At 39.5% G+C, this 13,662-nt stretch overlaps 2 protein-coding genes across 2 annotated transcripts in view; both read left to right on the forward strand.

Annotated features, from left to right (window-relative positions):
• Positions 1-12,045, forward strand: part of LOC122800102 (protocadherin beta-15-like) — a 35,262-nt gene extending 23,217 nt beyond the window's left edge. The window contains exons 2-3 of the mRNA XM_044069625.1: positions 6,683-8,985; positions 11,935-12,045. Coding sequence (XP_043925560.1) covers positions 6,683-8,985; positions 11,935-12,045 — 2,414 coding nt within the window. The remainder of the gene's footprint in view (positions 1-6,682; positions 8,986-11,934) is intronic.
• The window catches only part of LOC122799768 (protocadherin beta-15-like), a 142,291-nt gene that overhangs the window by 51,671 nt on the left and 76,958 nt on the right, over positions 1-13,662 (forward strand). The window lies entirely within an intron of this gene.

Here is a 13,662-nt window from a genome sequence, read left to right on the forward strand (position 1 = left end):
TGAGGGGGCACACCTGACTATTTCTACACAGGGTTTGGGGGGCACACCTGACTGTTATTACATTACTATGTAAGACACTTTTACACATTTGATATGAATGTACTGGTATGTCAGGTACTCCATTTCATTCTGTATTGCTAACTATCATGCTGACTAGAGGCATACCATTGTACTACAGATCGTGGCTTTGGTTGCCCTACATATTATTGTCTGACTTCCTACCCTTCAGAACTAACATCCCACTGCCTGCCCTGCTGTGGTCTGTCTGTGTAGGCCTGGGGGGAGGTTAACCATAGCCATCATTCTGGGGCCATGGCACAGGCAATGTTTGGGTTTGACTACATCTGTCCTGCTGGCTGAGACTCTTGTTGGGTATGTGAATCGTCCTGACTGGCATGTTTGGGTCATATGGACACACATGTCGCTCAGCACATTTCCTGCAGTGGGTTTTGTCACCCCGTGTAGTACTGGCTACTGTGGTGACTCCAGTATGTGTTAAAGATGTCATGGTGCCACTATGGATGTCTACTGTCTGCTGCCATAGCATTCAGCCACCCAATTCCCTTGCATGCTCGCATCCATACTATAGCTACAGGTAACAACACATTCTACTCCATTTGGCAATTGGTTGGTTGACTTACCATGAGGGTGTGCCAGACTTGCGGATGGTGCTGGAGGGCTGCCTATGTCAGATGCACATAGTACATGCTCTATACATGGTTAAGCACAGGTAGTGTCATGTTTGGCATCCCTTTTACTGTATGTGGGAGTCAGAGAGAGGTGTCATTCCCTGGGTCCCTACTGTGTCAGTGCATGTGCTATGTGTTGCTTCTTTGCCAAGGCCAGGGCATACTGGGCACATCTCCTTCTGCCTACTGGGGCAGGCTCAGGTTGTTCCTCCTCCAGGTAACTCTGTGCCTGTACAGGCCTTGGCATTGGTGGGGGGCTGTGTGGCCCTGCCCCATGCTGTTCCTGCTGCAGCTGTTTCCACAGGATCATATTGTGTAGCATAGCACATACCATAACAATTTGGGTACATGTAGCTGGTGAATACTGCAAGGCTCCATCGGATGTGTCCAGACACCGGAACCATGACCTGAGCATCCCAAACACATGCTCTATTATATGTCTGGCCTGTGCGTGTGCCTCATTATGGAGTTGTTGTTCAGGTGTGTGTGCATTTCTGATGGGTGTCATCAGCCACGGCTCCAGTGTGTACCCAGCATCCCCCACTAGGTGACCATAGGGGATGTCCCCATTGGCAAATCTTTGGTACAGCTGCGTCAGATGCCATATGTGGGAATCGTCATAGCTTCCAGGGCAGCCAGCACACACATTCATTATAATGCCCTGGGCATCACATACGACCTGGCAGTTGATTGAGGGGATGCCCCTGCAGTTGATGTAGGCTCTACCCTGCTCACTGGGTGGTGCTTTGATGCATATGTGCGTGCAGTCTATAGCACCCAATACCCCAGGGTATTCTGCTATTTGGTGGAAGAGATGCATATTGCTGGTCAACACCTCATGGGTGTTGAGGAAATATACGTGCTCACTGGCATGTGCTGACATGGCATCCAGGAACTGGTGGAATACTCTGGATGCTGATGCCTGTGAGATCCCCATGATATCCCCAGTTGTGCTTTGGGAGGTATCTGTGGCTAGTATACCTAGGCCTACACATACCTTGGTATCCACTGGGATGAGCTCCCCACGTTCAGTTTGGTGTGCCAGGTGTGGCTGGCACAGCTCAACAATTTGCTGTAGGAGGTCTCTGTCCACCCTATAGCGCTCCACTATCTCCAGCTCATGTAGACCCTGGTAGGTTACCCTGGATTTGTACACTCTTCTCCATCTCCTCACTGTGGTTTGTTCGGCGGCATTCACATCCTCACCACCCTCAGCCTCTGCACATGTTCTATGATGCCTGCTGCAGCCCTTCTCATTTTGTAGGTTTGTTTGTTAAAATTTTCCTGCTTGTATACACTGGTGGTGTAGAGTGTGGGAAAAACCAGAGGGAGGGTATTTGCTTAGTTTATAGTAGTGTTCTGGGCTGGGCTAGTCTGCTGCCTGTTTAATTGGCTGATTCTGATACATTTCACCTGCCAGCTATGCTAGTTCTCCTTGAATACCTTCCTACTGCTGTCTTCCCTTCCCATTGCCTCCCTGTTTAAGCCCATGTGTGTGCCACGCAAAGAGAGTACACAAATGTGCACAATGCTGCTATTTCCTGGTTTAACTTCTTTTTTCTTCCTGTAAAACCCAGTGTGTGGTGCGTACACCCACTTACACTTTGTAAAGCGTGCTAGGCAGGTTTAGACAAGGAGCAAACCTGAGCCACAGGTCTCCAATCCACTTACAGAATACCTGACACACCCCTCATGATGTCACCTACCTCCTAGGCTTGTACCCAGCTATTCATACTCTTACACTGTTGGGACCCGACTCGCATGCTGGGGAAAACTGGGATTCACTATCCTTCCCCTCATTTGCATAGGATTGCCTGCTAATGCATAGTTACATGTCTCACACTGAGCCCCCTGCCCCTTAGCAACCACTACTCACTGGCCAGGTTGTCTTATGCTGCCATTGACTTGCATGGCAGAATACTGATTTTAGTTAGAATGCTTATTTTATGTTTATTTTATTATCCCCCCAATCCCATTTCCATGCCACTGCCCTATGCTTAAACAGCCGAGATCAGCTAAAAAAAAATAAAAGTTGATTTTTTTATTTTTTATATTGTTTGCAATGCCAGTGGCCTTATACTTGGCCATTGGCATGCTTCCGCAATGATATGCAGCCTTTATTTGGAGCTGTCATAGCTTCATTTTGGATTTTGCAGAAATGTACTCTGTTACTAACCGAGTACATTTCTGCAGATTTCACTAGTCCTGCACGGATGGTCGCAAGCTTTCTAGATTGCAATATCACCTAATTTGCAAGAATTTCTCCTGCAAATGGGGTGATTTACATACAAGGGCTTAGTCCGTGCAGGATTAGTGCAGGAGTGCTCATGCACGCCCCTGCAGGCTGTTCCTGGATCGCACGGCAGACATATTGCCTGCTTGAGCTCCTGCACTGATCTTGCACTCCATGCAAGCTTTTGAGAATCCGGAGGAATGTCATTCATTAGTGAACTGTCACTTCCCCAAAGCACCATAAATAAAAAATAAAGCAAAGCAGCAAAAAAAATTCTTCACATGAGTTAGCTCCCCTATAACCCCATCTCTCTCACTCTCTCTCTCTTCATGTCTCTGTCTCTCTCTCTCTCTCTCTCTCACACACACACACACACACACACACACACACACACACACACACACACACACACACAAAAACTACAACCAAGCCAAATACTCATACACATTCACAAAAAACACAGTCACAAATGCATTTAACACAGCACACATCTGAAGCATTCTCTTACCTCAAAACTGACAAAAGGTTTGGATAAACCCCTTCATCTACCAACTGCAGTCTAACTGTGTCTATCTACCTGCACACACAGATATATTGAGAGAGACAGAGTAACTTGTGATCTGAGGAAAAAAAAGCTATGCTTTCAGTAATTTCTGGGTCTAGTGTCATCAAAACCAGATCTAGTGTTGTCATTTTGCAGAAACAGTGGTATTATATGATAAGTAGCTGTATCCAAATGTCATGCTGCAAACGAGTGTTTTGCTGCTTTTGCTAATAATGTGTAATAGAGATGAGTACTAAAATCTACAACAAAAAGAATATTTATTATTGTATTTAAAAAACGTGTTTTTCGCTGCAGTACAACTAAAACTAAGAAATGTTAAGAGACTTGTAAAAATCTTTTTTCCCTTTTCTGAGAAGTTAAGTCTGTGCAGCTATTTTACAACGTTGTTAAACTTGAAATGAGATGTCAGTCCATGGCAGTTCCCAAATTCAGAACTTTTTCTGTATTCTGTTAAAATGTTTACAGAATCAATGTAAAAAATTGAGAAATTAACTGAAACCTTAAAGATGGCTACAAGCCAATTTTATTGAGATTACAGGAGTGAAACTTACTGTTGGTAAATTAAGGAATCCCAGAACTACACCACTCTAAACTTGACCAAGCAAGCTCATATAGTCATACTTGGGTACTTTTGAATGCTATGCTACACAAGAGAATGAGAACAAAAATAAAATGGGCAAAATATTCTCTTCCCAGTTAAATGGAGATGTTTATATGTAGAAGGCAACAGAATACATGGGTTATGATAAACTAAAAAAAAATTTTGTCAAGGAGCTGGCAGCATTACTGTTGAAATGCAAACTGTTAAGTTTCACAGGAGTTTTAATGCCTGTAAGATAGTAAGACCTCAAATGTGTGACCTTAATTACATTGTAAAACTGCGGTGTCTGACAATAGCAAACCATAAATTCAAGTAAAAGAGACACTCTAGGCAATAATATCTGCTTGAGTGAAGGAAAAAAGTAAAGGTTAACAAAGTGCATAAATGACATTTAATCAGAATAACAGCAAACTGTGAAATTCACTGTTATATCATTAAAATACTAGGTGAAGGGGAGCTGTAGACCTCATATACTTACTGTTTGTATAGACTAACTCAGAGATCAAGCTACCCCATACATGTTGGACTTACTAGTTCCTCTATTTGCAGTTGTAGTCCCACTATTCTGAGGATCATAATTACAGACCTTTTGATTTCAGAAAGGAGCTTGGTAGCTACACCTCAGCGGAAGGAACTTTAATAGCTTAGAGTCTTGTTCATTACTAGTGTTAGAGGGCATCAGAAGATTGCCCATTTGGTTGCAGCAATAGCAGAACTATAGGTTTTGTACTTGACTGCGGTATTAAAATAAATATTGAATCATAGTAAAAAAAGATCTTAGCTTACCAGCCAGTCTATGTTCCCATAGACATAAACGAGAAAGTAAAACGAGTTTTATTAAGACGACGCTGTCCGGTTCAACTCTCAGTTAGAGCGTCTTCTGCGTGAAGACATGCGTTGAAGGTTGTGCGTCACGGCTGGCAACTCGGTGCGTAAAAATCAACTGCCAATCATTAGCGGACCGGAGTTCCGCTATGGCGACCCCTAACCGGGAAAAGCCGAAAGTCACAACAACAAAATACGTATCTAGACAGACAGTATACTAAAATCAATCGAAACACTTGCAAAGTTGACAAAAATGTACAAAAAATAAACACTGACGATTCAACAGGCATGCTCTGAAAGATCACCTGTGCATGAGTTAAGAAAACAACCTTTTTGCATGGGTCTTGCCTCCACATCCCCAATGCTACTAAATATATTCCAGTTCTGAGATAACACAATGCCGGTAAATTGCTTTTTCTGCAACCCTAATTGCGTGGCATGCATCTCTACTGTGAAGATTTTCACAGAATGTTCCAATTTTTGCCTGATATTTTTGCTTTGTTCCTCATAAAATGCGCAGTTTTCAGGAAAATCATTGAAGATGGAAGTCACTAAATAATGACAAACATTTGAGTTTCGGCCTTCTTATTCTTCACAAAATGCATGCTAAAGCAAAACATTTTATTGTTTTCAACTTTCTAAGTTTATAACAGCGATATTTCAATTCTCTCCCTATTTTTGAGCCCTCCTCCCCCATATTATTTTGACTTCGCCCAGATTTGTTAGGCTAAGAGTTTGAGGGGTATGTTTTGTAGTGATCTTGCCCTACTCTCGATCATCTAATTTTTCGACCAAATTGTGTAATAAAACATCCTCTAATAGCACCCGAACTCTCTTCCAGCAGATGGGGAAGCACGTGGAGTGTGATTAAAAATGGTAATGAAGTAGTAGGTCCTAGGTGCTCAGCGTAACCCCACCTAAATAAATATGCAGATTATATCAGCTAAGAGGTATAGTATGTAGATCACCTTTCTTCCCATTTTGAAGATCGAACTGGAAGGAGCTTCAATTGTCTTTTAACAGAAATAGTATACCTAGTTTTCTTTAATATGACGTATTAATGCATATTATTGCTGCTGTTTATTTACTTTTTTGTCATTGCTAAACAGGTCTCAGTAAAAAAAATCATATCTGTATTTTTAAAATTACAGTACGAACTAAAGTAGTTCTCCTGACGTAGATAATATGTGAGGCGTGTGTGTGTTTTGGGAGTTGGGGGTTGAGAGAAGCGTTAGTTACATTTTTGGAAGGTATCACTACTGCATTGAAGTGTGGATGTAGTTTCCAAAAAATAGCTAGTCCTCTTTTAGCAATATATAAATTGCTATAACGACACCAATTTTTATACTTGATACACTTCTGCATAATTTCTACAGTTAGAATGTCGTTATTAAAAATGAAGTTTTAAGAGAGCCTTAGGAGGAAAATGAAATAAAACTTGGTTTTGCAATCCAAGGCATTTATCGTTTACAACACTAGGTGTCACTGTCGGTCCATGTACGCTGAAAATGCAAGGCAAATAGTTAACATCCAGCTTTGCTGGTTTCTGCTGACACAGACGTGTGCTCCAACCCTTTGTGATTTTAAGGGCTCTGCCTGCATTCAGAATTACCAACTTCATTCAGTAAGATAACATCATCTGTGTCTAAAGATCTGCTAACTGAGCGCTGTGACTTCTCTTGCCTCAAGAATGTGCGTTTTTCACAGATACAAGCTCTCGACAAGGCAATGTGTATATTTACTGCACATCTTTATTATTTGCACGACAGATGCACTAAAGCTAAAATATTCTGTTTACGAAGAACAAGGAAATGGTTACGTTATTTCGGATATCGGGAATGACATCGGACTGGACCCTCAAACACTTAAAACCCGCAGAGCACGCACCGTTTCCGAGGGTGGAACCCAGTACTTTGAAATAAACCTTAACAATGGAATGTTGTTAGGAAAGGAAAACATAGACCGGGATGAAGTATGTGGTCAGAGTAGTCCGTGTAGATTGTACTTCCAGGTTATTATTGAAAATCCCTTGCATCTTTATGAGGGTGAAGTCGAAATTCTGGATTTAAATGACAATGCACCACGATTTCGGAAAAAGATGTATGTATTGGAAATAAATGAATTTACTGCACTGGGAACCAGATACTCCCTAGAAAAGGCACAAGATTTAGACGTGGGGATCAATGCAGTCCAGGACTATCAGGTGACCCAGTCTGAGTACTTTCAGATGAATACCCAAACTGGAATCGATGGTAATAAATATGCTGAACTTGTGTTAGTGAAGCAGCTGGATTATGAAAAGATAGATACAATAATTTTACATCTGATCGCCAGAGATGGTGGTAATCCTCAGAGAACTGGGACAACAGAAGTGCACATTACTGTTTTAGATGCGAATGATAATTATCCTGTATTTAATCAGACAGTTTACAGAATTAGACTTGCAGAAAATACCGCAAAGGACTTTGTGGCTCTTAAAGTTACAGCCACTGATTTGGATGAAGGATTATATGGTGAAATTGAGTACTCGTTTAGTCGTATCTCTAATGCGAACACCAAAAAATTTAAATTAAATGAGCAAACTGGGGAGATAAAAGTTGCAGAAATGCTAGACTATGAAGATAATAAAGTTCATGAGATGGAAGTACAAGCAGAAGATGGTGGTGGATTAACAGCTCACTGTAAAGTTGTGTTTGAGATAATTGACATGAATGACAATGCTCCTGAAATCGTTGTGTCCTCTATTACGAGTCCTCTTCCAGAAAACTCATCTCCTCCAACAGTGATAGCTCTTCTGAGCGTCAGAGACCGGGATGATGGAGAAAATGGGAAAGTGCATTGTTCCGTTATAGACCAACAGCCTTTCAAATTAATTCCATCTTTGAAAAATTTTTATGAATTGATATCAGTTGAACAACTTGACCGGGAAGAAAACTCTGACTACAACATCACTATAGTAGCAGTGGATGGTGGGTCACCTCCATTATCTTGTACAACAGTCATTCATTTGCAGGTTTCAGATGTAAATGACAATCCACCCATATTTACTCAAACATCCTACATTATATACACAAAAGAGAATAATAATCCCGGTTCTTTCATTGACTCAGTGAAAGCCTTTGACAGTGACTCTAACCACAATGCCCAAATTGTTTATAAGGCTGTTGGAAATCAGGCTCTTGGATTATCGCTTTCTAGTTTAATCTCGGTTAATTGGGATACTGGTGACATCTACGCAACTCGGTCATTTGACTACGAGAAAATTACTCACTTCCAATTTCTTATTAAGGCACAAGATTCCGGATCTCCTCCACTTAACGCCACTGTTCCTGTAACTATTCATATTTTAGATGAAAATGACAATGCACCTACTATCCTTCATCCTTTGCCAAATAATAGTCACTTAGCCACTGAAATAGTACCAGTTGCCGCAGATGCAGGTCATGTTGTTACTAAAGTAGTAGCTGTTGATGCTGATTCTGGCCAGAACGCATGGCTGTCCTTTCAACTACTCAAGGCAACCGATCCTAGTCTTTTCACGGTGGGGGTTCATACTGGAGAGATAAGAACAGCAAGGCAAACTACAGCCAAAGATGGTAACACACACAGACTGATTGTAGTTGTTAAAGACAATGGACAACCGCAGTTATCCTCAACTGCTTCACTAAATATATTAGTAGCTGAACACTTCTCAGGTGCTTATTTGGAAAATGCTGACGTGGAAAACTTGGAGGACTATGATCAAAGGTTAACAGTTTACTTAATTATTTCCTTGTGTGTAATTTCATCTTTGTTTCTAGCTGGCTTATTAGTGCTGTTATCTTTAAAGGCATACAGAGTTTACAGTAGAAGGCACTGTGTTTCCTCTGGATTGAAATTTACTACTTCTGGCTATTTAGACTGCGGGGGTAAGGAATCTCTGCCACGCAATCATTTTCATGAAGTTTGTTCAACCACAGAAATACAAAATCCTGAACGACAGAGGTCTAGAATTATTAATCAACATGGTTCTGTAACAAGGGAAGAAAATCACTTATCCCATGTACTTGTTGATATTAGTAGTAAACAAGAGGTGAGTAGAATTTATAACTTGCTTTCTCTAATTTGTTGTTTCGTTTTTGGAGTGCAGGACTTCATTACTTGTATTTAAGGGAACATATGCATTTTACTGTGAATCAGAAAGGTGAATCTTAAAGTCGATCTTATGGACAGTGTGCTATGCTGCTGTGTACAGATTCATAATCCTAAAGTTTGGCGCCTCGTTTTCAATAAAGCATAAAACTAGTTATGCTGCCCAGCTTTGTGCAAAATCTGAATCTTAGGGCTTGATGCGCAATTTGCAATACAGTATAAATTGATTTATAGAAGAACGTCTCCACTTTTCCGTCGCTAAATGCATGTGGTGTGTTTTTAAAATTTGTTAGAATTTCGTCTATGCATTGCATTTATAAACTGGCTAACCAGTTTATACTACTGACCTTTTTCATTAAAGACCCATGTGGAAACAGTCATAAAAGCATGCCCTTCATGCACTGCAAGAGTTGTCAGCTCCTTAATATGGCTGAGACAGAAAACTACTGGCTTTAAGATAGCATCTTTTAACACTGAAGACACACTAAGACTGTAGTATGAGATAGAATGGTCTGCAAGAGACTATCAGAAGACTAGACATAACATTACTATGGCTGTAATTACTATGGTTGTAATGAGTGAAAATATCTCCTAAACTAAATAACTACTGGTAAGTGGTGAGAGCTAATACTCAAATTACAATGCATGTTTAGAAATGGATTTTCTATGCATGACTTTGAAATAGGAGCTACTTCACAGAATATTCTCCAAATTTGACCAGGAGGATTCAGAAACCCACCAATTCCATTAGTATGCAACTTTAACAATATTATTAAAATATATAATTAATTGTCTGTTAGCCCTACTTGATTATGTGGCTTAGTAGTATATCTGACTTTTTGATATAATTTTTGCTACCTGCATTTGTTCACCCCCAGCTGTTTTCTATTAGTCTTTATCACTCCAAGAAGCCAGGCGTTTACTGATGCTACACCATTCTGATGATACAGAGTGTTTTTCCCCTCTGCCTACCTTTTAACCCCCTTGTGTCTGTGGCTTGCAGTGGAATCAATATATTTCATTCATGCCAGTTTCCATGTGTGCATCACCCACTGCAGATGATCTTTCCTTTCATTTAACTGCTTGGGCTACAGGTTGCAGTCTTCACTAGGAGCTATTAATGAAGTAGGAAGATGCTCACGCTTTCTGAGAGAGGTAGTGCTGGCAAGTGATGTTAAAATCATCATTCCTCCACACCAGCCACACAGGCTAGTGTTCTGGCATCCTATTTACTAATCAAGCTCATGTTAAGAACATCACAAATTGAGGCTGTTTCTCTGTGCCACTGTGATAGTGTAGTACATTATTATGCAAAAGACAGTTTATATGTTGTAGACATGTTTTCCAAATTAATTTCCTCTTGATATTTAATTATGCTAATAATCTTCAATCTTTTGGATCACTTCAAAAGCAAGTTTGTTATAGTAACATTCACTAACAATGTAGAATCACTGGCTAAACCACATACAATCACAGTTTATTTTGAAATAAAAATCTCTCTGGGAATACCTAAAGAATGTTTCTAAATAAATCAGCTATTAAAATTGTTCACATTCTGTCCTATCCACACTACCATCTCATTTTACCAATTGTAACTGTCTTAAAAATGTAAATTTTTTAAGCTAGATATACTCTAGTTTCATTTCTATACACTCCATTACATCAATGTATTTCCCTTTTGTAATATTCCAAATACAGTAAATTATGTTACTATCTTCTATCTTCTACAAGCACAACTTCTGACATACTCAAACCTATCACCTAGCTGAACTTCTTTGGATTCCTTTGAACAAAAGTCATACACAATTTCAGATCATACTTTTATAATTAACTACATTCCTCATGCATGTAGCCATTCCTTACAAGTATGCAAATCGCATTACTTTGCAGGTCTAGGTCAACCTTGTTTCTTCATTTCTTATTTAGTTTGTGTTGTGGGTTCAACTATAGCCGTCTATACTATATCAGTAGTTCAGTTTTTAGATGGGTGCCTTTTTATGGGGTCTACATGATTTTTTTCTTTGTTCATAAATATTTTCTTTAGGGATGGAGATTTCCTCCATGTTCAAAGGCTAAGCAGGAGGTGGACTGGTGACTGTTTGGCCTGTAGGTGTATACATACCTCTCAATTGACCCTGATTTTGACTCAAATTTTAGCTCTGTCCCTGTTCATCCCTCTTAAACTAGGTGTCTTTTGAAGACAAGGTGGTGAATTGCAGTTCATAAATAATGACAGTAAGTAGACATAAAGATGTCTTTTAATTTAAAAAATGTATATTAGTTCACATCCTTTTATTCTGTCAATGTTGCAAGTTAATAACAGTGATATTTTTAAAGTTTCCTCAATTGTCCCTGATTATTTTGGATTTGTCCCTAATTTCATTGAAAGCTCTGTGTGTGCATGTGTGTGTGTGCGTGTATGTGTCTGAGTGTGCTTGTGTGAGTGTGCAATATATGTAATATGGAAGAACATCCTGAATGTTTAGTTGAATTCCCTACTTGCCTAGTAAACTATGTAGATAGCAGTAGGTTCTCATAGCATTGCTATAGGAGCCAAATGAGGCTAAAAAATTTTAGGTGGATTGATTTGGTATTCTTGGCTTTTAGAAATTGTTTTTTTTATTACATATGTTTATAATTTGTACACAAGTATTCTGTAGTTCTGTATTTATTTGCTGTATTTTATTGTACCTTTGTGTGAAAAGCTAATTGCTGAAGTTCTAGAACAAGCCTTAAAGGTAATGGTCTCTTTATGAGTGATTTCTGCTTCTGTGTCTGATCATATTTTCTTTGATAAATGGGAAGCTACTGACAATGGCTAATGTATGTTCCCAGATGTATTCAGCGTATGAAACATTTACTGAGTACTCTTCATTATTTTACTGTCTAGGCCATCTCCAGCATGCTGTCTGAAAAATACTGGACTTCAATGTTGGATTATCAGGATTATTTGAAGGTCATTCAGGAGGCTGTACAGGCACTGACCCCCCAGACCTTATAACACTGTGCACTAACAATCTGAGGTCTTCTTTTGAAAGTTTGTCAGTACTTGAGTCTGTTTCCAAGGTAGTCAATAAGACCCACTCCAGCAAAAATCTCTTCAAAGGTCTCCCACCCAAGGGTGCTTCCATTGGTGATTTTTTTAATCAAATTAGGGAATTGTGTGAATGGAGTTTTACACAAATCTGAACTGTAAAGCAAGAGGTATTGTAAGCTACTGAAATCACAGAGATCACTATCTTTGGCTGAACCTCCCCTTCTTGTGTAATTTTAAAATTGCTTTTGTGCTTCCACTATGAGTCCTCATGCTATAAATCACCAAGCAACAAACTCACTGAGCACACCTGCTCAACAAGTCATCTCCATGAAAAAATTAAATGTTAGTTAGTTTTTTTTTTTTGCAGGGGGCACATTGCCTGCACCCTCCATGTGAGGAGGCCACCCACACTCTCCAGACTTCTATAAACCAACTCCAAAGTCACACAGACATGAAGAAGAGAGATCTTCAAAAAGAAAAGGAGTCACTGTTGGTGCACAATTAGAAACTGCACTGGGAGTGATTTGGCATGAAAACTGCAGTCAGAGAGTTCAGCTTGGCTGATTTATGTCCATCAAGTTGATTTCTGCTGCACTTGTCACTCAGAGCAGTAGCTCAGACACTTTTTGCACCCTAAAAGTAATTAAATTGTAGAAAGCAAAATAAGCAATATCTGAACCAGAATTAAAACAGTGAACCTGCAGCTACTTCTCTTTTTGTACACAGGTTCAAACAGGGGAACTGCAGCTGCCACTCTTCCTCTGGATTAATAATTCAAGGTGACTTATACGTTCAGTTTTAAAGAAAAGCTCACCTCTTCCAAATTAGCTTTTATGTTTTTTTATAAGTACCTAGTGCACATGATCTGTAATAGCAGTCCTCTGTTCAGGAACATGTACACAACACTTTGCCTGATTTACCTGACTCTCTGACTTAATACAAACTTGACTTTAATATCATTTGCAGATAAGATAGATTGTTGTGTAACAGAATTGTGCCAGTGATAAAGGTTATACTATAGTGTATGTCTGCATGATTTTATTAGCTACTTCATTTACAAAGAGAAGCCTTGCTTAAGGATAGAACTCCAAGAGATATCCTTCATATTATGTTATGGGGAAACATTTGTTGATTACTCAATCATCTGGACTGAAGAAAAGTACCAAAAACAAAGGGGTACTAAAAACTAATTCCATTTTCCTCCATAAATCTATTCTGATTCCCATGCCACAGGCATTTCCTCATTTACCCCCTCTTCACCATTAAGAGCATGGGTTAATTTCATTGCTCTTTGTGTTATCAAAATAGAAAAAAAGAAAGGGGGAGGACTGGATAACAAAGGGAGGGTGAGTGAATGTCCTATCATGTTTAAGGAAGTTAATTCTAACAAGTGTATTTCCATAATTATCCAAATGATCTGTTTCCTTAATGATTCTGTACAAGTGTTTTTCATACTGAAAACATTTCTTTACACATCCCAATCTGTCTTTACTGAAGATAATGTATTATACTTCACATTTCCAGATTAATTTCTTATTTTCAGGTGTCCCTTTGCACAAACAGCAGATCCAAGAATAGTTA

The sequence above is a fragment of the Protopterus annectens genome, chromosome 4.part0 (assembly GCF_019279795.1).
Source record: "Protopterus annectens isolate FY-2018-M chromosome 4.part0, PAN1.0, whole genome shotgun sequence".
Taxonomy (NCBI): Eukaryota; Metazoa; Chordata; order Ceratodontiformes; family Protopteridae; genus Protopterus; species Protopterus annectens.